General features: G+C 38.7%; 1 protein-coding gene across 9 annotated transcripts in view; it reads right to left on the reverse strand.

Moving 5' to 3' along the window:
- Positions 1-22,194, reverse strand: part of MRTFB (myocardin related transcription factor B) — an 88,564-nt gene that overhangs the window by 21,389 nt on the left and 44,981 nt on the right. For 8 of the 9 annotated variants that reach the window (XM_035339649.1, XM_035339646.1, XM_035339652.1 and 5 more), the window contains 5 exons: positions 17,770-17,835; positions 9,968-10,023; positions 9,324-9,399; positions 8,109-8,270; positions 7,412-7,596 (listed from right to left, as the gene is read on the reverse strand). In XM_035339649.1, coding sequence (XP_035195540.1) covers positions 7,412-7,596; positions 8,109-8,270; positions 9,324-9,399; positions 9,968-10,023; positions 17,770-17,835 — 545 coding nt within the window. The remainder of the gene's footprint in view (positions 1-7,411; positions 7,597-8,108; positions 8,271-9,323; positions 9,400-9,967; positions 10,024-17,769; positions 17,836-22,194) is intronic. The other variant, XM_035339653.1, reaches the window with a different exon arrangement.

The raw sequence follows: 22,194 nt of genomic DNA on the forward strand, positions 1-22,194 counted from the left end.
AATCTGCTTTTACTAATACAGGATTTACTTCTTGTCTCACCAAAGCAAAATAGTAATTGATTTTAATACCAATTTTTATAGTATATCATAATATTTTACAACAAACATTTTTTCTTAATTAGTATTATTTTTTTAAAGTAAAAAGCATGATAACCCAAAAGGATTTATAAAGCATACCAAAAAAAGCCCTCCAAAAAGGCTTTTTCATAACCTATACATTGTTGTTTGCTTTGCTTCTTCTTCTCTTAACATACATGAAAATCAAATAAACAGGAAACATCACAAGAAAATTTTATTTCAGTAAAAAAATTACTACCCTGTCTCTCTTACACATTCATAAAAAAAGAGCTAGAAGGACCTTCAGAAGTAACCTCATCCATTTAAGTCAGGAACATTTTGCCAAAACTACTCCTACCATATATTTGTCTCTGGTGGGTAGCCCCAGAATTAAATCAACAAATTGATGCTACTTCTTAACTTTGTAATTGCAAAATTCTTCAAGAACTGACAGCTATCACTGAAGTACCTAGCATTGTAATGATAAAAGAAGATAATGACAAAAGAAGAAATCATGTCTTTAACTTTGTCAGAATTACAGGAAAAGCTGTACGTTTCTTTCCTTAGTATTGTTACCGAACACTTGTATATGAAGGCTTCTACAACCAGAGAATTACAGACTTTAAGGATGTAAAAAGTTCCTATTGTTTTATACAGAACTGTGTAGGAAATTCTATTAATTACATAATTTACTAATATAAAAGGAGAGAGAAAAGTTAAAGATAACAGAAGGAAGAATGGAATGCATTGTTACTAATTGTGACCAGAGCTACCACCATTTGTTAATACTCTGCTTGAAGCAGCATTTATAATACAACATTAAAATTTGACCCTGGGTACACTACACACTGCACTTATAGTGAAGGTGCCTACTGAAGTTAAAGAAAACACAGTATTTAGAAAAACACTACTTTAGTACTTGCACAGTTGAGGCCTTCACAGTTTTCAATCTGTAAAGTCAGAATTGTGTGCAAGCAAAGAGAATCTTCTCTCCCAAGCTATTATTCTCAGGAAAATCCTTCATGAAGGTCAACATCAACACAAGAAAATGAACTTCTTGGTTCAGAATGATCACACAGCAGCTAAGCAGACATGTAATTCGAAGGGATACTGTTCTATAGTAGTTTCACAGCAAGTACAGTTCTGACTGTGGCAGGAGGTGCATTTATTTTGTATTTGACTTCCAACAGTATTATGCTACTATGCAGGTATAACCCAGTAGCCTGGACTTCACTGGGTTTGTTCACTTGCTGTTACAAGCATTAAACATATAATTCCTTCTGTAAACTCACTGCATTCCATATAGGCTTATGATTTTTTTAAAAAAATTTATTCTCCTGGCGCCACTGCTCCTGCCAGAAAATTCCCAAATGTTTTCTTACATAGTAATAAAGTTTCAATGAGCTTCCCTTTGTCATATCTATTCATTCTGTGCTGAAATATTTTTCTGATTTAAAACCTATTTCCCTGGCTAGTGAATATCCATTTGATGGGATACAGAATCATGAACAAATCTCAGACCTTGTTTTTCTAGCTAAACTTAGTTTTATTCTTTTCTCATAAAAGAGATTTTCCATTCTCTGTTGATCCTGTCCTGTTTGTTACAGTTTTCCTTAGCCTCTCTTGGATATTAGTAACTGGAAACATACAGAATATTCCACATTAAGTCTCACTGGATCCTGATACAGTGGGATTAAAACTTCTACTGGGATCCTCTCTTCTAATGCACTTGCATTTTTACAGAGGGTGGACGCTGTAGCTCACAGTCACTCTGCTGTCCCCTAATTTCCTCCTCAGTCTTCTTTAAGTCAGAGTCCTCAGGTTTCCACATTTATTTTTCATGGGAAGGAAATGTGGTATACATTTCTTTTTAAAAATTATGCCATTTTTATTACCCCTAAAAAACAAATCAAATGTTTTTTTTTCTGCATAACAATCCAACTCTTTGCTGAACAAGCCTTCCAACTTTTGCTATGTGGCCCATCCTTAAAAGTAATGTCAAAATTGGTAATGGTAATATGAAATCAGCCTGTCCCAAAATCAACTCCTACAGACTGCTATCATCAACCTCCTTTCAGCCCAGTAGTTCCTCTTTCTGTCTTATTTCTTCTAATCTCCATCTTCTCCAGAGATTAATATTAACACTTCTATTCTACACTTCTATTCTTCTGTTCTATTAACACTTCTGCTAGTGTTTAATATTATACTGTGTTTATCCAGACAGATGACATAGTTAATTTCCTTTGGTTAAGAAACTCCAACTGCCAGCTGCAAACAGTCAGCTATATCTATCTTGTCTTAACCTATCTAAACTATATAGTGCTTTTGATTCTTCTTTCCACTTTTTTTTAGCTAAATATTTTCCAAAGTCTCAATCAGCTAAATTCCTGGCAATTTTCACTTTGTCCATAAGACAGAACTTTATTTCTGGTAATATTTTTCCCACTTTCTTAACAGCAGTGTCTGTGAGATGTCTGTGATTTCTAAACTTATGTGACTGAAGCACAGACAGTTGCAATTGCAGTACAGTGTATTTGCAAGAAACCAGCTCTGTCTCTTACCACTGGGTGAAAAAGCAAAATATATGCCAGCCATCCAGAGGAGTAACTTCTGATACTGTTTTACTGAACTGCAAGATTCAGTATGCCATGCCTAGTCACTGAAACATTGCACACATGTCTATCTTGCTGCCATGCCAGTTTCTGGTATCAGGTTAAAGATATAAATGCCTCTATTTTTATAACCAACTTTCAAAGTGTTTGCTCTGAAAAGCATCCCTGATCTACACAATATCTGTTATTTGCTGGACTTGCATAAGAATTGGCAGGGGACTTTAGAAGAACTTACCCTTTAAAAAAGGTGTGTGGATGTTGTATTCTAACATATTATATTCCTGTTGGTATCAATTTTTAAAGGCCTATTGAAAATATAGCAGTAATGTTTAAAAAAAAAACACCTAGTTGGTCTTTGAATCAAAATGTCACATACCAGTTTACCCTAAACAGGAGAATAGCCTACAAGAACAACTGCATAATGATAATACAATAAAAACACAATAAAACATTTAAAATGGCAAAGTTGGTGTCTTTCTAAAAACGATCTCTTAAATTCTATTGCTTGAAACTCATGGTGTTAAACAATCTCATTGCCATAGAGTAAATTACTTTTTCCCTACATTGTTATTTTAAACTACGAAGAATAATTGACTACATGAAACACAAAGCTTTTTACAGACTTCCCCATTTTACTGCAAGTGCCAGATAAAGCAATGAACCGTGCATATCATTTACTTATATTTTGAATCTTAGTTTTTAAAAAATTAACATCATAAAGTAATGTAAAGATTACTTCTTACGAACAGATCTTCTATTTCCAATTACTGATTATATTATTTCTAGACATTTTCTTCTAACTGCAAACAAGCAGTTTGCAGGTCAATATATTGCAGTCATTTAGCAGTGAATCTATTACAAAAACAGTTAAACAGTTACTACATTGTTTCTTATCCAGCAAATTTTTTCAGCTGTTTTAAAGATTAGTGTTTTGAAGATAACTTTTTAATGTCTTCAGAATTGTGAACACAAGAATCTGATCTGTTTAGAGTGGTGTGATTAAGCACCTAATCCTTACCAGATGCAAATACATCAGTCAAGTTTCAGGTCATCAGTCAATGACACCTAAAGGTTCTCAAAGTTATGTTATGTTCTCTCAGGCCTGTAAATGTGTGGAGGAGGAAGCTTTTAAAACAATGCTGGCTGTACTCTGCTATTTTCAAAATATTCTTTGTACTTTTTGTTACAATGAAATGTAAAATTTGTCAGAGGAAATTAAAAGAATGAAGGATCAATTTCCCAGATGCATCTCCTGTAGAGACATGCTGTGCTCTTATTCTTTATTTGAAAGCAAATAAGGTAATGATAAGGTAAGCATCTGCTTTATTCTGCAGAGGAACAGCTTTGTGTTTTAGATCTGTACACAGAAGTGGCTGTAATGTGTTATCAAATCCATAAGCAGAGGATTGCACTTCTATTTGAAGTGCTTTTCCAATCAGCTTCAAGTGCTCTGTTACTCTGTTGGTGCAATCGCATATTTATCTTGTGCTTCCTACTTGAAAAGTTTTTGGCATCTATTGCTTTGAGTATTTTTATTTAACTCTCCATTAGGAACCCAACTCTTTATTTAGGAATCTAATTTCATGTGGTTTGTTTTCAGTTTATTCAACACAAATTACATTCTCTTGACATGAAACTCAATTCATGTCTTAATTTGTATGTTAGGGAACAATGGAATAGAACAGATGTGCCATACTTTGTGTCCAGCATTGTTTTTGAATATGAATTTTGCAATACTTTTTGAATTACTGCAGTAGTAAGAAAACCAAGGAGAGAGTACTGAGTTGTCCATGGCCATTAAAACAATTGCACGATAAAGTCCTTAGAGGACAGACAGTATCTTTCTCATATATAGCTGTTTAATTTACTTTGTACAGTAAGAACTCAATATTTAGTTCTATCATATATTTTGTTTTGCCTTATTTTAAAAATTGCAGCATAGTTCCCTATGCAGAGCCCTGGCTTTGCTACAAATCCTCTGGCAGTTTAAATACATAGGCACATTTTCCAAAAGCATGCTTATTAAAAGGACAAGCATGAAAATAACATAAAGTACAACATTATGCTTCTTTTTTCCTTCACACAATTAAGAAAGTGATGAAGGATCCCACTTAGGAAGTCCCTCTGAAAAAAATCCAGTACAGATTATAGTTGATCAGCAGTAACCTAAGAAGATGTATCATTCATCTATTGGTCAAATTGTGATACATTCTTAAATTTTTCAAAAATAAAATTTAATATTTGTGCTACACAAGCTAAACCAACTTGTTTGTACTGGGTACAGATGTGCATAAAATTAAGCAAGCTTAAGTGCTAAAGCTTTTGAATTTACATCCTATTCACACTTTCTACTAAAAAAATACTACTGTATTTAATGGAAAGCATTTTTGCTAATTAAACAAAATTTACAACATTACTAAATTTTCTGTACTTCTATATACACTGTGTGGCACATTGGTATCAAGTACACAAAACTGATTGCAATATTATTGAACTGATCTCATTTAAAAATCACTTCACCAGGTGATTATAAATCACCTAATCACTTCACTTCATTTAGAAGCCACTTAGGTGATGAAAACTTAAGTTTTTCCATCAAGGAAATCACCAAAGTGTAAATATAGTAAAACACATCAATCTAAAATATAAATAATAATTCTGTGATATTTTAGCTGCTTTTTAAATGCATAACAGGAAGATGGGCTTACTGGGAGAAATAGTTCAGGATCAAGGAGTTTTTTCTAGCATACACAATTGCTCAGCAGATGTGTATTTGATTCAGTAACTAATTACGCATTGATACAAAGCAAAATTTTTGTTAATATTAATTTCAGCACATATATACAAACTTGTGGTTGCTCTAGGCAAGTAGAACTCAAAATATAAATTTGTCGGTTGTTTAAATGTCAGTTTTAAATAACACTCAAATAAACAAACAAATGAGTGGAGATGAATGCTGTTGAATCTTCCCATGTGCATCTAGCTCAGGAAAGTCTTAAGAGTGCCTTACAGAAGATTGCACCTAGAAAACCCACACTTCTGGAGGAAGCTCTATCATCATCTAACCTAACAATCCTAAGAAAAGTAGAACTGGCAATAAAAAATAGTCTCTAAAAATATCTTCAAGCACTTCATAAAGGACAGGATGAGTATACACATCCATAGATCCTAACTCTTAATGTCAGTTACTATTCAATGCATATTTACTACATGTAATAATTATTGTAAGAATAACACACACAGATAGCAAGACAATGAACTGAATGCTTAATGTGTTAGTAAGATGCAAAAGAGGGGAACTAAAAATTCAAAAAAACTCAGGTGAAATACAGAAGGAGGGAGGGTGTTGTGATGTGAATTCATTAGAAAACATTCAGATTCAGTCACAAGTCAACTGGAAGTTTACTTTGGTTTAGTTGTTCCATGTCATCCACAAGAGGCAAGTGCGAGATGCTATCAGACAACATGTAACAGCTTTGCTACCTTTCCCTCCTCTGAAGTCTTAATTTGCATCTCTGTATCCAGACAAAAAGTTCCATAAAGTTGCAGAAATCTAGTTAAAAGCAAAGACTTCACCTCTTTCAAACCGGGCTTAAGTTAGTCAGTGAACTTAAAATTATTAGCTGAGGCACGACAGAAAACAGCACAAGCTTCATCTTCTTCAGCTAAACAGTACCCTGTAAATAGATACATCCATCTCTTTATTAATGAATAAATTTAGTGATTAGCTCAAAGCTGAAGACAAAGATATGCATAGCAAGTGCCTTGCAATATATTCAAGAAAGCATGCAAGTAACTGACTACACGCATAACCATGTGCTTTCAGTAGTTAACAGAACATTAAAGAAATTCATTTGTAGCATGATGTTTGTTTCATTACTGTTTTGGCAAATTACTTCATGTCAGTATTTTTATAATGTGTTTAAGGTAGAGTAGGCAATATTTAATGTCCAATTCAGATCACAAAATTAAATTTAGTTCTCTTTCAAAACTGACTTTTGGAAGTCTTGTTAAAAACAGTCAGGTGTTGTTCAACTCAAGATCTCTCTCACTGTTCAGTGGACAGTAAATTTAACTTTTAAAACACTAAATCAAACTTAGATTCCATGAATATACTGTTCTTTAAAACCTTAAACATTTAAATGCTCTACTATAAAGACAATATTTCGTATGCCATGGAACGTTTACTTTCCTTTGCTTGTAAGTTACTAAAGAAAATACTAAAAACCTCTTTGAAAAATCAACATGAAGGTTACTTTCATTTGTTAAATAGTAAATTACTTAAGTATAGAACATCTATAGGAGAGAACACGTAAATAATATGGGAAATTTTATTTATGGACTGTCCTGGAGATAATGGAATTGACATCAACTGTTGTTGTTTCAGCTAAGTATACTTCTAAAGTAAGTTCAAGACCTTGTCCAGAATGAAGACAGACATTAAGTAATCATTAACAGCTGGAGTAAACCATGGATATGACCCTTTAAGCAATTGTTGGGAAAGCCATAGATGTCTTACTAGCCATACTGAATTTCAGTGAATTTATGGAATGGGAATTTCCTCACTGCCAACAACCAAACCAGGACACTAGTTTATAAAAGCTTAACAGAAAAATGGAGTCCCAGACACTCCTTTGCAACAATGAAGGTATTCATTTCATATGAAACTATGCCCCATATCTATAGTGCCAGACCAATAAAATATACTGTGGAGATTTTGCTTCAATATTTTAAAACTGTACCTGTGTTGAAGTAGTGGCATTTTGTGTTACTGGTGATGGTGTGTCCCTTGTTTTTGGCTCACCAGGGGAAGCTGCAGAACCCTGGGATTCTTGGCTGGCTGGCTGATCTGGTGATAAAGCATCACTGCTGTCTTCATCAAATGAATAATCATCCAACCCTTGAGGATAATTCTCTTGTCCAACTGCTAGAACAAAGAAACAAGCAAAACAATTTAAAATTTTTTTTTTTACTTATACAAATTTAATTTAGACATTGGTGGCAGAATTAGCTAGTTCCTGATCAGTTTTCAGGACAGTCTGAGCATAATGTATTTAAGTATTAATTGTATTTTTAATAATAATTACAGCCATATAAATCATATTAAAAGAATCAATAAAACCGAATGCATAGCAGAAGTTCCCTTTAGTAAGAGACAAAAAGGTATGTTCAACATATTTGCAGTGCACACAGACAACTATGACAGAATAATGGCCATGCTTATTTCATTATTGTTAGAATTTTTATTAAGAAGTATTTTTAGGGTATTATACTCTGTATTTCTAACTTAGTTTTGAATAAAAAAAAAACTATGTTCAATTAAATGATGACAGTCATCATTCATTACAGAGAAATAAGAACTAGTAAACTTTTAAGTATGTTTTCTTCTAGTGAACTTTACTCTCAAGAGTTAATGTAAGCTGCGTCTCTTCTACTTGCCTATAATTGCTTCTTTAACACTGGAATCTACAGGCAGAATATTTTTTTCTACCAGCTCCATAGGGCCAGGCCTCTGAGCGATCTTCTCATTCAGATCATCTGCCAGACGAGCTCTTTTCAATTTCATCTGAGTGGCTTGTAGTGAAGGCTCTGCAAAGGTCTCTAAAAGATATGTTGATTTAAATACTCTGTTCCATCCCTTCTCCAGTTTCAAGACAACCAGCATTGTCTCATCTTTGCAATAATCTTTCTATTTGTACCTATATTTATATATCTTTACTACAACCATTGTACTTGTATTAAAAGCATTTAAGAATTATTTTAAAAATTCTCCAACTAATAGCAAGATCATAAATATGTATTATGAGTATGTTTTCCACCACATTATCATGCCTTTTTAAAAAATAAATAAATAAATAAATATAGCCTCTTCTTTAGAAGTGGTAATACTTTTGGTAAACATGTCCAAGTGTAAAGCAGGGAATATAAAATAGCAAATGCTAATTATAATCTGAAGATAGCAGTTGCCGCTCTAACGTTTACCAGTGTGAGCTATGGTAAAGATTTAACTGATAACTGATTTTTCAATTAGAGAATCTTCAAAATTGTATGTCATGAAAAGATGGAGATAGTCTGTCCATATGGAGATTCCTCTCTGGGTTTAGCATCCAAATGCACGTTTTGAAAACTAATGGATATGAAACTGACTTGGATTATGGTTATTTGGTAATGCCTTTATTTGGTGAGATTATGGTGAAACAGTAATCCAGCCCCATTTGTAAAAGAGACTATTGTTTCTAATGACCTGAGCAGCAAGGAAAATAATAAGGCAAGCAAAAAGTCAAGTTTATTAAAGATTGAGTGGTGTTTTTTTTTTTTTTTAATGTACAAAACTGCCAGGTTACTTTAGGGTAATGAGTAGAACTTGAAGCAATATATGTATGTACATACACAATGGTATAATTACCATTATAGAATAAGAACAATATGCGCTTGCCAACAAATATACAGTTGAGAATACTTTCACTGCCACAGTTATATCTATTATACTGATAGAGAATACAGTTTACAACAGACTCTGCAAAAGCAGAGAAACAGAGCATATAAATATTTAGCAATAATTCACATCAAAGCCTAATTCAGTTAGAAAGCTGAGTGTCTAACAGAAGTTCCTCCTAACAGCAGCTGAAAAGGGACATACATCTGGGTACGTACCTTCAAGGATGTGCATTCTGACCAGCTCAGACCGGTCTGGTCTGCTGCGAATCTTGTGCTTCAAAAAATTTTCAGTCTTCAAAGAAATGAAAAAATGTTACTAGTATTTATCAGAAAAAGCACAAAGAAGTTGGTACATTTATAATTCACTGATGTCCAACAGTGAATATTTGCAGTTGCAGTCAGACAGGTAGACATCGCTGTTAGAACAGGGATACTAGAGAGGATTTTGCTTTGCTATGTTTTTGTTTCTCAGTCAAGCAGTGTTAATGAATCTTTCCAAAACAAGTTGGAAACACTTCTCAGTTTGATCCCCCCACACTAAATAGTAATGCTATAGAACTGATATTTGCTACAGAAATACAACACAAACACAATTTAACCCAAGGATCCTTTCCTTAGACTACAGGTAGATACATGTTACAATTTGACCATAGTTTATCCTGCACACCTGCTTAATGTGTGAAGGATTAAGAAACTTCCCCTGAGATTTGTCACCAGGATGTTAACAGATTCTTCTAAGATACAAGCACATATTATTACTGTAATGGTAGGATTTATTTTTTTCAAGCAATTTGAGAATTAATATCCTGTAAACTGTCCATTTTCAGATGTTAATAGCAAGTTTACAGAAAGTGGTTTACCCTGGCTCGCTCCAGGCTCTTTATCTGCTCATGGAATGCAGCTGGACTTTTCAAAGCTGTGAAGGAAAAGTAAAGGTTAAGTTACCAGGATGTGATTTCCAAAAGTAATACTGTAGTCAGTAGGATTGCATGGCTGTTTAACACCATCTCAGATCTGTGTTTGCATCTGACCAGGCATACATTCGATTCATGACAATTATATTCAATTATATTTAACAGAGAGGAGTATCCTGTACAGAGCACACGGAATATATTATTTTAACAGAAATCACCACATAACAGTTAAATTTTTCACTATGTACTGGGATCTGCTTACCAAAATGGTTCCACAGCAGAAATTGTATGAGGTGGGGTTTAGAGTGTCAACAGTGTTTCATTTATTCCACTGTATTACTATCTGTCTATACCTCATCCTCCCTGTTGCTAGGGAGAGATGAATTGTCCTTTAAGAACTATTTGTGCTGATTTTTTTTTTTTTTAAGAATTTTGTAGAAGCCTTAAATGTTCAGATTTGAAAACAGGATGGTCTTACATCATATATCATTTCAAAGCAATATTCAAGAAGACAGGTTGTATTCAGAAAGCCTGTTCCCCTACTATGAAAATCATGCAACAGCAGCAGAAAGCCTTTGTACTACAAAAAAAAATGTGTACTTCTGAAATAAGAAGACAGGTAAATCACTGGAACGGTACAGCTGGAAAGGACCTCGAGGAATCACCTAGCTCTTCTCTGTCCCAGACTCACAACCCACTCTGGCAGACACTGCTGACCGATAGCCATCTATATCATCTTTCAAAACTTGCAGAGACATTTCCAAGGAAGATATGGCTGTGTTGCACAGTTCCGACTCCTCCTTGCTATGATTTAAATCCACTGCTTCTTTGCAGCACAGACATCTACCTCAGAGACAATGCAAGCTTACTTAACAGTAAGTGGTGATTTCTATGATATACAGCCCATGTGTACAGTCCAACAGTAAGTGTATCTGTGATTTACTAAAGGAGATTAGAACATTATCCACAGAGGACAAATTCTCACTCTTCTTGATGCTTAGCAAAGAAGTTGGAGTGCAGATGGTGCTATTTAATTGCTCTCACCCATAGTGCTGTAATCTTGAGGAACTATGAGGGAAAGGAGAACCTTTGCTAGGTGCGGAATATCAGTTACAGCAAATAATCTTTTTCCAAGTGGGTAAGCACGTTATAGCAAGTGGTGAAAGGTAAATAATCAATAAACCTCTCCAGCTAGGAGGAATATTTCAGTGTCCTTTCTGCAATCAGTGATTGGTACTGGTTGGTGGGACACTGCACCAACCCTCGGCATGTTCTGCATGTTCTGTGCTGGTACAGCTGAGGGTGCAGGCAGCCACAAACAGCAGCAGCCCTGCCATAGCAACTGAAAGCTCCTCAGCTCTGGCAGACTGTGCTCTGTGCGGATGGTCTGCCTACAGCTCACTATCTGCTTTAACAGCAGCTGCATGCAAAAAGCCCATATCCTGCATTTCTTAGTGGTGGATACAAACAGCTCAAAAAGAATCTGGGCCAGTCAAAGATTTAGAAAGCCATCCTTACACTGAGTGTGAAGTATGGAGTCTGCCCTAAAACATGAGGCTTAGAGAAGAAAGATGGCAGGCTTATTTTCTGGTTACAGTGTAACACCAACATCATCTTACAATAGGGTCTGGAGGACATTATGGGGAATGTTTCTTAAATATATACATTTCTCCTTCTCTTGGAGCAGAATTAAAAGCAACCAGAAGAGCTACCATCAAGGACAAAAGTGAGCAGGAGGCCAGGAGTACCCATTAGAGTCCATATCATGGGATTCAAGTCTCACCACAGATTAGGTCCCAAAAGGGCATATACTCTGATGGAGTCTTCATTAACTGTAGGGTACAACAGAGGCTGTTATTTGGGAAAAAAATGGAAAAGCAATGACTTGAACTTTTAACTTGAGAACAAAGCCTGGTAATTCTTCAGGTGAAGCTGAAGCAAGACCAGTAGGAGGGCACCCACTGTTTGAATGAAACTTATCATTCAGTTCCTGAAGATAATCACCACTACAGACCTGAGAAGGTGAAGATGCTTTAGCAAAGCAATCTGAAGCCTTATGAGTACTCAGAAACATTCAACATGAGATTAGCTTTAAGATACTGTACTTTCAAGCTAGAATTCACCAGTTCACACCGAGCTATTTATAATTAAATATATTTTTAACAAGAAAAATCACTTTGCGCGGGGTGCAGCAGTTTGCGAGGCAGTTCGCGCAGGCAGGGTGAGCAGGGAGGGCAGAGCGATCCCCCCTGCCCCTAAGAACAACTCATCTGACAGCTTTCTACCACTAGCTAGGCTGCAATGGTCCACGCTAGGCAGAGAGCTCCCTCTAGAAAGTCCGTAGCCACCCAGACAGACTACCCACTCAAAAATGCGGCAGTTCAGGTCTCTGGATGCAGGGAGTGTCAGAGCCTGCTGCTGCCATCTGAGGGAGGCAGAGATACTGTGTCCGTGAGGTGCAAGCAGGTGGATGACCTTGTCCATCTGGTTGCAGAACTCAAGGAGGAGGTGGAGAGGTTGAGGGCCATCAGGGAGTGCGAGTGGGAGATAGACTGGTGGAACAACTCCCTGCAAGACCTGAAGGAGAGGCCCCAAATGGGGGTGGACCCCCTGCCCGGTCGCTATCGGGCAGAGGGAGGGGACCCAGGAGTGGAGGAAGAATGGAGACAGGTCTCTGCTCGACGTTGCAGGAAATGCCCCCTCCTACCTGCCCCACCTTCCCAGGTGCCCTTATGCAACAGATTTGAGGCCCTGGAGCTTGAGAGAGCGGTGGATGAGGATGTGGTAGAAAGTTTACCCAGGAAGCCTAGGGCGAGGAAGTCTGCTCCATGCCTCGAGACTGCTTCCACCAAGAAAGAAAGAAGGGTGATCGTTGTGGGCGACTCCCTTCTCAGGGGAACAGAGGGCCCTATTTGTCGTCCTGACCCGTAAGGAAGCCTGCTGCCTCCCTGGGGCCAAGGTCAGGGACGTTGCCAGAAAGCTTCCCAACCTGGTTCTCCCCTCCAATTACTACCCACTACTGAAAGTCCAGGCTGGCAGTGATAACATTGATGAGAGAAGCCTGATGGCTATAAAACGTGACTTCAGGGGGCTGGGACTGTTAGTGGACGGAGTGGGAATACAGGTGGTGTTTTTGTCCATCCCTACAGTGACAGGGAGGGGTTCAGAGAGGACACGAAAAGCCCACCTGATAAACACGTGGCTCAGAGGCTGGTGCCAACAGAGGAATTTTGGGTTCTTCGACCAGGGGGCGCTTTACTCGGCACCTGGCCTGATGGCTGCAGACAAGTCCCAACCGTCTCCAAGGGGAAAACGGATCCTAGCCCAGGAGCTGGCAGGGCTCATTGAGAGGGCTTTAAACTAGGTAAGAAGGGGGACGGGGATGAAACAAAGCTTGTTGGAGGTGTGCCAGGGGGAACAATGGCAAGGCTGGGGGAGAAGGCAAAGGCTCAACTGAAGTGCATCTACACTAATGCACACAGCATGGGCAACAAGCAGAAGGAGCTGGAAGACATTGCGCAGCAGGCAGGCTATGACTTGGTTGCCATCACGGAGATGTGGTGGGACCACTCTCATGACTGGAGTGCTGCAATGTCTGGCTATAGGCTCTTCAGAAGGGACAGGCAGCATGGAAGGGGTGGTGGAGTGGTTCTCTATATTAGAGAATGTTTTGATGTCGTTGAACTTGAGGCTGGGAATGATAAGGTTGAGTCGCTATGGGTTAGGATCAGCGGAAAGGCCAACAAGGGAAGCATCCTGATGGGGGTCTGTTATAGACTGCCAAACCAGGACGAGGGGACGGATGAGGAGTTCTACAGGCAGCTGGCAGAAGTTGCAAAATCGTCAGTGTTTGTTCTTGTGGGGGACTTTAACTTTCCAGACATATCCTGGAAGTATAACACAGCCCAGAGAAAGCAGTCTAGGAGGTTTCTGAAGAGCATGGAAGATAGCTTCCTGACACAGCTGGCTGGCGAGCCTACCAGGGGAGGTGCCCCGCTAGACCTTCTGTTCACTAACAGAGAAGGACTGGTAGGAGATGTAGTGGTCAGGGGCTGTCTTGGGCAGAGTGACCATGAAATGGTAGAGTTCTCGATACTTGGCGAAGTCAGGAAGGGGACCAGTAAAACCGCTGTCTTGGACTCCTGGAGGGCTGACTTTGTGCTGTTCAGGACACTGGTTGGCAGAGTCCCTTGGGAGGCAGTTCTGAAGGACAGAGGAGCCCAGGAAGGCTGGGCGCTCTTCAAGAAAGACATCTTAATGGCTCAGGAGCAGTCTGTCCCCACATGCCCAAAGACGAGCTGGTGCGGAAGAAGACTGGCCTGGCTGAACAGAGAGCTGTGGCTTGAGCTTAGGAGAAAAAAGAGGGTTTATAATCTTTGGAAAAGAGGGCGGGCCACTCAGGGGGACTACAAGGATGTTGTGAGGCGGTGCAGGGACAAAATTAGAAAAGCCAAAGCTCATCTGGAGCTCAATCTGGCTACTGCTGTTAAAGATAACAGAAAATGTTTTTATAAGTACATTCACACAAAGGGAGGACTAATCTAGGAGGACTAGAATCTCCATCTTTTACTGGATGTGGGGGGGAAACTTAGTCACCATAGATGAGGAAAAAGCTGAGGTGCTTAATGCCTTCTTTGCCTCAGTCTGTAGCAGCAAAACCAGTTGTTCTCTGGATGCCCAGTACCCTGAGCTGGTGGAAGGGGATGTGGAGCAGAATGTGGCCCCCACAATCCACGAGGAAATGGTTGGCGACCTGCTACAGCATTTGGATGTATGCAAGTCAATGGGGCCGGATGGGATCCACCCGAGGGTATTGAGAGAACTGGCATAAGAGCAGGCCAAGCCGCTTTCCATCATTTATCGGCAGTCCTGGATATCAGGGGAGGTCCCACTTGACTGGCGGCTAGCAAACGTGACGCCCATCTACAAGAAGGGACGGAGGGTAGACCCAGGGAACTATAGGCCTGTTAATTTGACCTCAGTGCCAGGAAAGCTCATGGAGCAGATTATCTTGAGTGTCATCATGCGGCACTTGCAGGGCAAGCAGGCAATCAGGCCCAGTCAGCATGGGTTTATGAAGGGCAGGTCCTGCTTGACGAACCTGATCTCCTTCTATGACAAGGCGACACGCTTAGTGGATGAGGGAAAGGCTGTGGACGTGGTCTACCTTGACTTCAGTAAGGCTTTTAACACCATTTCCCACAGCATTCTCCTCAGGAAACTGGGTGCTCATGGCTTGGACTAGCGTACGCTTCGTTGGGTTAAGAGCTGGCTGGATGGCTGGGCCCAGAGAGTTGTGGTGAATGGAGTCAAATCCAGTTGGAGGCCGGTCACTAGTGGAGTCCCCCAGGGCTCGGTACTGGGACCAGTCCTCTTTAACATCTTTATCAATGATCTGGATGAGGGGATTGAGTGTACCCTCAGAAAGTTTACAGATGACAGCAAGTTAGGTGTGTGTGTCGATCGGCTCGAGGGTAGGAAGGCTCTGCAGGAAGGTCTGGATAGGCTGGACCAATGGGCTGAGGCCAACTGTACGAAGTTCAACATGGCCAAGTGCCGGGTCCTGCATCTGGGGCACAACAACCCCAAACAGCGCTACAGGTGGAAGATGAGTGGTTAGAAAGCTGCCTGTCAGAGAAGGACCTGGGAGTATTGGTTGATAGTTGGCTGAATATGAGCCAGAAGTATGCTCAGGCAGCCAAGAAGGCCAACAGCATCCTGGCTTGCATAAGAAACAGCATGGCCAGCAGGTCCAGGGAAGTGATTGTCCCCCTGTACTCAGCTCTGGTGAGGCTGCACCTCGAGTACTGCGTTCAGTTTTGGGCCCCTGGCTACAAGGACATGGAGGTGCTTGAGCAAGTCCAGAGAAGGGCTACAAAGCTGGTGAAGGGTCTGGAGAACAAGTCTTAGGAGGAGCGGCTGAGGGAGCTGGGACTATTTAGCCTGGAGAAGAGGAGGCTCAGGGGTGACCTTATTGCACTCTACAGGTACCTGAAAGGAGGCTGTAGCGAGGTGGGGGTTGGTCTATTCTCCCACGTGCCTGGTGACAGGACAAGGGGGAATGGGCTAAAATTGTGCTAGGGGAAGTTTAGGTTGGATATTAGGAAGAACTTCTTTACTGAAAGGGTTGTTAGTCACTGGAATAGGCTGGCCAGGGAAGCGGTTGAGTCCCCATCCCTGGAGGTCTTTAAAAGACGTTTAGATGTAGAGCTTAGGGATATTGTTTAGTGGAGGACTTGTTAGCATTAGGTCAGAGGTTGGACTCGATAATCTTGGAGGTCTCTTCCAACCTAGACTATTCTGTGATTCTGTGATTCTATGAATGTTTTCTACACTTGGATCTGTTATCTGGAGCCCAGTCTCATGCCCCACTGTCCACTGATGGATGCTCAATGTTCTCTGTGCACCTCTCATTCTGAGGCCAGGCTGCTCTCCAAAACAACTTAGAAGACATTGTACAAAACAATCAGCATAGTCACTGGGATCCCAAGTAGAGAAACACCAAAAGATATAAAACGGAAGGGTTAAATGCAGTTGACTTCTAGGCTACTGGATTTCTTTATTTAGGAGGACCCTCTTATGATTCCTAAATTGATTTTAGGTATCGTAGTGCTGCTGAAACAACCACCATCTCTAGCAGACTGAAAGCAATAAGTGAGAATATAGATTCTGACAATAAAGTGCAATTACATGAAGCATGCCAATTACTTTCAAAATACAAGTGCTGTGAGTTCAGACATCCAAATGTAACAAATATCCAGACTGACAAACATTATTAGCTTGTCAAAGTACTATAAACTGCAGTTAAATTCAAATGGTGGAACTGAGAGAGAAAAATGGTTTACTGAATAACTGCTAAGTTCTTGTACAACTGTCAAGGATGGCAGGTAGCCAGGTCAAAGAGTCAGGAGCTCAGCATTACAGAACCCTAACAGCAATCCAGCTGTATTTATGAACTTCATGACGTTGCTGCCTTAGCAAGACACTTCACCCTAAAAGTGATCAGCAGTATCTTAATTCTTCAAAGATGGCATCTAAAGGCACTCATTGAATGTCTACCAGTACATAATTTGTTTTGGAAGAGAAGAATACCAAACTCTTACACCAACTTAGATGATTTGCCAGATGTGGAAAATAGACCAGGAACTTTTGGCAACTGGAAAGAATGTTCTAAAATTATCTTCTAAAAAAAAAACCCTGGAATTGTATTCATACTCAGTGACAGCAAGAAAGGTGAAGGCTAAAAAGGCCGATGCATAGCATCTTGTGCATTAGGTCATATGATCCAGAGTACAATACCCAGCCGAAGTCACTGCCTCATGTCCTGTAGCACCACAGCTATGGCCATACAAGATTTAACACAGAAGACGTTTGTTGGTATGCGAGTCATAACTTCTGCGTGTCCTTTGTTTTTGTTTGGAATCCTTGCCATCCTACTCTTAAAAGACTGCTAGCTTTGATATTGATGTCTACTCATTCATAAAATTCAATTTATTTCAGTAAGATTAGTCACAATTTGAAAAGAGAAAATAAAAATGAGATTTCTGCAAATCCTTGCATTTTCATCACAATGGCTGTTTTAACTGAACACTCATTTAGATTACCAAAAAGATCCCACTAGTCCTTTCAAATGATAAAGCTATTTTTTAATGATTCTCAGGGAAGTGCTAACCTCTGTTATTTTATATACTGAGTTCATAATAAATAGAGTATAGTAATAAAATTACTAGACATAAAGCAAGTCTTACGTGGCATGATGCCCTGGTCCACCAGCTGTTCTCGTGTCCGTCTTTGTTGTAGCCTCAGCTGAAGTACTGAAAAAAAGACAACATTCGTATGTAAGCATACCTCATAAAGTGTAAAACTAAATTTCAAAAGATGCCAAGTATTTCAACTTTAGAAATATTTTTGCTATATACATTCAGTAACCTGATAGTACCTCTAAGACAACTGTCATTAAGGATCAACTGCTATTAACATAATTTGGAAGAATTGCTTCCAATCCCTATTTATAATGGTTTTTGCTGCTTTTTAGTCACATCTGATAAAGGGACTATTTTATACATACGTCCACTCCTCCTATCACTTAGGTCTCATAACAGGTATTAAGTGTTAGATCTTTTTCCTTGTAACACTTTTATTAGATAATAGATTCCAGAAAACATAGTGAGGTATAAAGAGTTCATACCATAAACTGCATCGTGCAATGATTATAGAGCTTTAAACCAATCCTACATGACTGCACTATGCTGAGATAGAGATGATGTTTGCAGGGATTTAAAAAAGAAAAGCTGTATACATTTAGTTGATCCTTACAGATTTTATTTTTAAAAAATGAAGGTTTATTGTACATGTAAATCAATCTTGCTGAAATGCAAGGAACTGAAGATAGATTTTAGCTGACATAAAAAAAAAAAAAAAGTGATACAATCAGGAAGAGTCCTTATCTTCTCTCTAAACATCAGAAAATGTTGTTTTCCTGATTCAGAGACATGTTGTTATCATAATAATTTAAGGACCAATTAAACCCAATATTGTCAAATTTGGAAAAACAGGTTACACTTTCAGAGATAATTTATGTTTGTTACATTTAACAAAATGTACAAACTTTGTTGTTGCTACTCTAAGTATGACCAACACAACACACTAAATACTAGACCAAAAACCACACAAAAACTGTGGGGAAGGGCAGGAGTGGCCCAAAACTTAGCTTGACCAGTTGAAATGATTTTAAATGTTTGTAATGAGACAAATGGATCTAAACTGATTCAGACTTTTTGTTCAGTAGATAGCATGAATTTCAACATCTAAAATGTTAAATCCTGAAAGCTGCCCATTTAAAAAAAGATAAAAAATTAAAATAACATATCTAGTCATAGACATAATCTTAGAAACTATTATACTGTGTTTTGCTTTTAGAGAATACAAATCCTAGGGTTAAGGCTTAGATGAAGTGTCACTTCATGTTGTACCTTATTCAAAACAAGTCTGGTTAAAGCCTCTTAGTGTAAATAATTATGAATTGTACATGCCACAGACAGGAAAGGGAAACAGACTGAGACTTTGCTGATTAATAAGTGTCTCCACTTGAGCTATATAATTTCAACTATTTAGGGTGAAAACCACACCATAATCTAGAAGACAAAAATTTTCAGTAAAAGACCAGTAAATCTGAAAAAATATTTTTGTTAAAAATATTCTTCCTCTTCTTTTCCTGTTTATACTGGCAACATCATCAGAAGTTAATAACACACTGCATTTTTTTGCGTCTGACAATACCTATTTTTAGCTATGTAAATAGGAAGAGCTACTCCTATCTGAACACAGAAATAACAGGAGTGAAACTGAGCCCTTCCAGCTATTGCACCTCAGTAGCCTTCTCCAGGATATCACCAACTCTTACTTGGGGCATTGTTTATTTTGCCTTTAATTATCCCTGCTTCAGAGACGAGCACAGTTTGAGATGAACAGGGTCTTATATTTGACAGGCCCAAAGAATTAGGCATTTCTGTGCACGTGAACCACTGAAACATTTAAAGTATTTTGTTTCTTTGTTATGTACTTGAATCTGCCATAATACCCACGTATAACTAAAGCCATTTCCAAGTTCTGTACATTCACTAAAAAAGAGGACTCAACAAGGGCCTAAATTAACACCACTCATTCTATAGTGCTATTGAAGTGAGCGATGCCTTACAACACTGTATCTTTAAGCAAGCCATTGCTGTAGTAAAGGATGAGTTAGTAGAACCAGTCCAGAAGAGGGCCACAAAAATGATCAAAGTGAAGGCAGGCTGAGGGAGTTGGGGTTGTTCAGTCTGGAGAAGAGAAGGTTCTGGGTAGACCTCGCAGTGGCCTGCCAGTGCCTAAAGGGGTCTGCAGGAAAGCTGTGGAGGGCCTCTGTCAGGGGGTGTAGGGATAGGACAAGGAGGAATGGCTTTAAACTTAAAGAGGGTAGGTTTAGATGAGATCTAAAGAAAAAAATCTTTAATATGAGGGTGCTAAGGCCCTGGCCCAGGCTGCCCAGAGGAGCCGAGGGTGCCCCATCCTTGGCTGTGCCCAAGGCCAAGCTGGATGGGATTTGGGCAGCCTGGGCTGGGGGAGGTGTCCCTGCCCATGGCAGAGGGGTTGGAATTAGATGACCTTTAAGGTCCCTTCCAACCCACCCAAACCATTCCATGACATTGCTTAGACATAAAGGCCCCACACTTTCCAAAACTATCACATTTTGTTGTAAATCTTCCCAGAAAAAAAAAAAAAAAAAAAAATTATTCTACTGTTCACTTTCCCTTGTGCTTGTATAGATTTACACAGGACTTCATGTATAGCTGTTACCCTAATGTGAAATTTCATCTCTTGTTCAAGAGAGGGTCAAATGCTTGGTCAAGAAAAAAATACATGGAATATGCAACATTTACATTCTCAAATACTGCCTTGATAATTTATTATGGATGTATAATTATGACATGCTGTTTCCTTTGTATTTCACAAGGAAGCAAAACAAACTAATGCGTTGTCCAGAACATCAAAATGAATGCAATTTCTAAAAAAATCAGGCTAAGGACAAACTTCATTGTTTTCAGAATTTGAAAGGAACCAGCTTATTTCCTGTTCTGCAGTACAGGAAGGATACTCCTCTGCCTTAAGCGTTACTACCAGGAATAGCAAGGCAAATCCTGAAAACAGGGCAATTATTTTCTTATGAGACACAAACATTGAGAATTTAAATACAAACATTTCAGGGCTGTGCCACAGCAGTTGTGTTCAGAGTTCACAATATTATTACACAAGAATTACAAAGGACAGAAATGAGAGAACATGAAAGCAACAGCAGCAGAAAGTAAATTGATGGAAAGTTATTCAAAATTTCCTGCATTCCTGTGGAAACTTAAAAACACCTGCTTTAAGTTTTTGTATTTTCCAAGTAATATTAAATGGCTATAAGAAGTTAACTGCAGAATTATTTTATAATAGATTGATTGATTTTTGATCTTCCTTAATTCATGTGGCTCCATGTAAATTGTGACCTCTTCAGATGGTGTCTTCTATTAGGAGAAGCAAACTTGTGCTGCCCGTAGTCTTGAACCAACTAAAGTACTCAAATGGTGCTGGTAGCACACTCCTTACAAGGCTGCTTCTTAGGATGGGCTTGGCAGCATCTTTCTTGACATCGTTCTGCAGGAAGCTGCTTTTTTTTTGTTTGTTTGTTTTGTTTTGTTTTTAGAGAAGTCTAATCTGACCCCAAAAAAACGGAGTATAATCATGTGCAAACACATTCTTATGCAACTGTACGCTCAACTTTAAAAGTCCACAAAGTTTATACAAGTATATGTGAGTTAAGAAAAATAACATACATTATTAGCACATTATTACTGTACATCTTAGCACATTATTAGAAAAAACTTAAAGAAATGCACATTTCAATTGAAATACATTTTAAGCACACAGTGTAATGTTGCAATGTCACACTTCTGTCCCCGGAACTAGTTCTCTAGCATTTTTGTATTGCGTTATCACAAAGCACTGAGAAATTCACTAGCAGTTGTAGTATTTACAGGAAAACAAAACACTCTGGTACACTCTTGGTTTGGATTCTCCTGCTTGAAACTGAGAGCTAGTCTTAAGACTAGATGGGGAATCCCTTTAAAACCTTAAATAAATTTTACCTACCTAAATGACACGAGACAATTTATAACCAGCATACCAAGACTACTGTATTATTTCAGACCCAATATTTGTGGTCTTGAATAGACTAAAACTTGAGTTTCTTCTTTCTTTGCTTATGGCTATGCTTTCTCTTATACTACTATGAAGCAGTGAAAAGCAGCTGAAAAGCATGTCCTGCTTTGGGCAGGACTCACATTCTCGCTATGCAGCTGTATTTAGTCCACATTTACACCATACTTAGATTTAACTTTCCTGGAATACTAAACATACTGCAAACCCAGATTGTCTACCAAACCTTTTACCTAGTTAGTTACAAGGTAATTTTGAAACACATGCTTCTTTATTGCAGGCTCAAGGTCTTCATGCAAAATTATCTCCTCTACCATAAGTTGTGTTCAGGGTGGAGCTGATACATCTAATCAGACACAGCAAGTAAATCAACTAGTATTTAGTTGAAGAATTCCATTACCTACAATGCAGTGAGTCAAGTAGGAAATGCAAGCAGA

The sequence above is a fragment of the Oxyura jamaicensis genome, chromosome 14 (assembly GCF_011077185.1).
Source record: "Oxyura jamaicensis isolate SHBP4307 breed ruddy duck chromosome 14, BPBGC_Ojam_1.0, whole genome shotgun sequence".
NCBI classification, from domain to species: Eukaryota; Metazoa; Chordata; class Aves; order Anseriformes; family Anatidae; genus Oxyura; species Oxyura jamaicensis.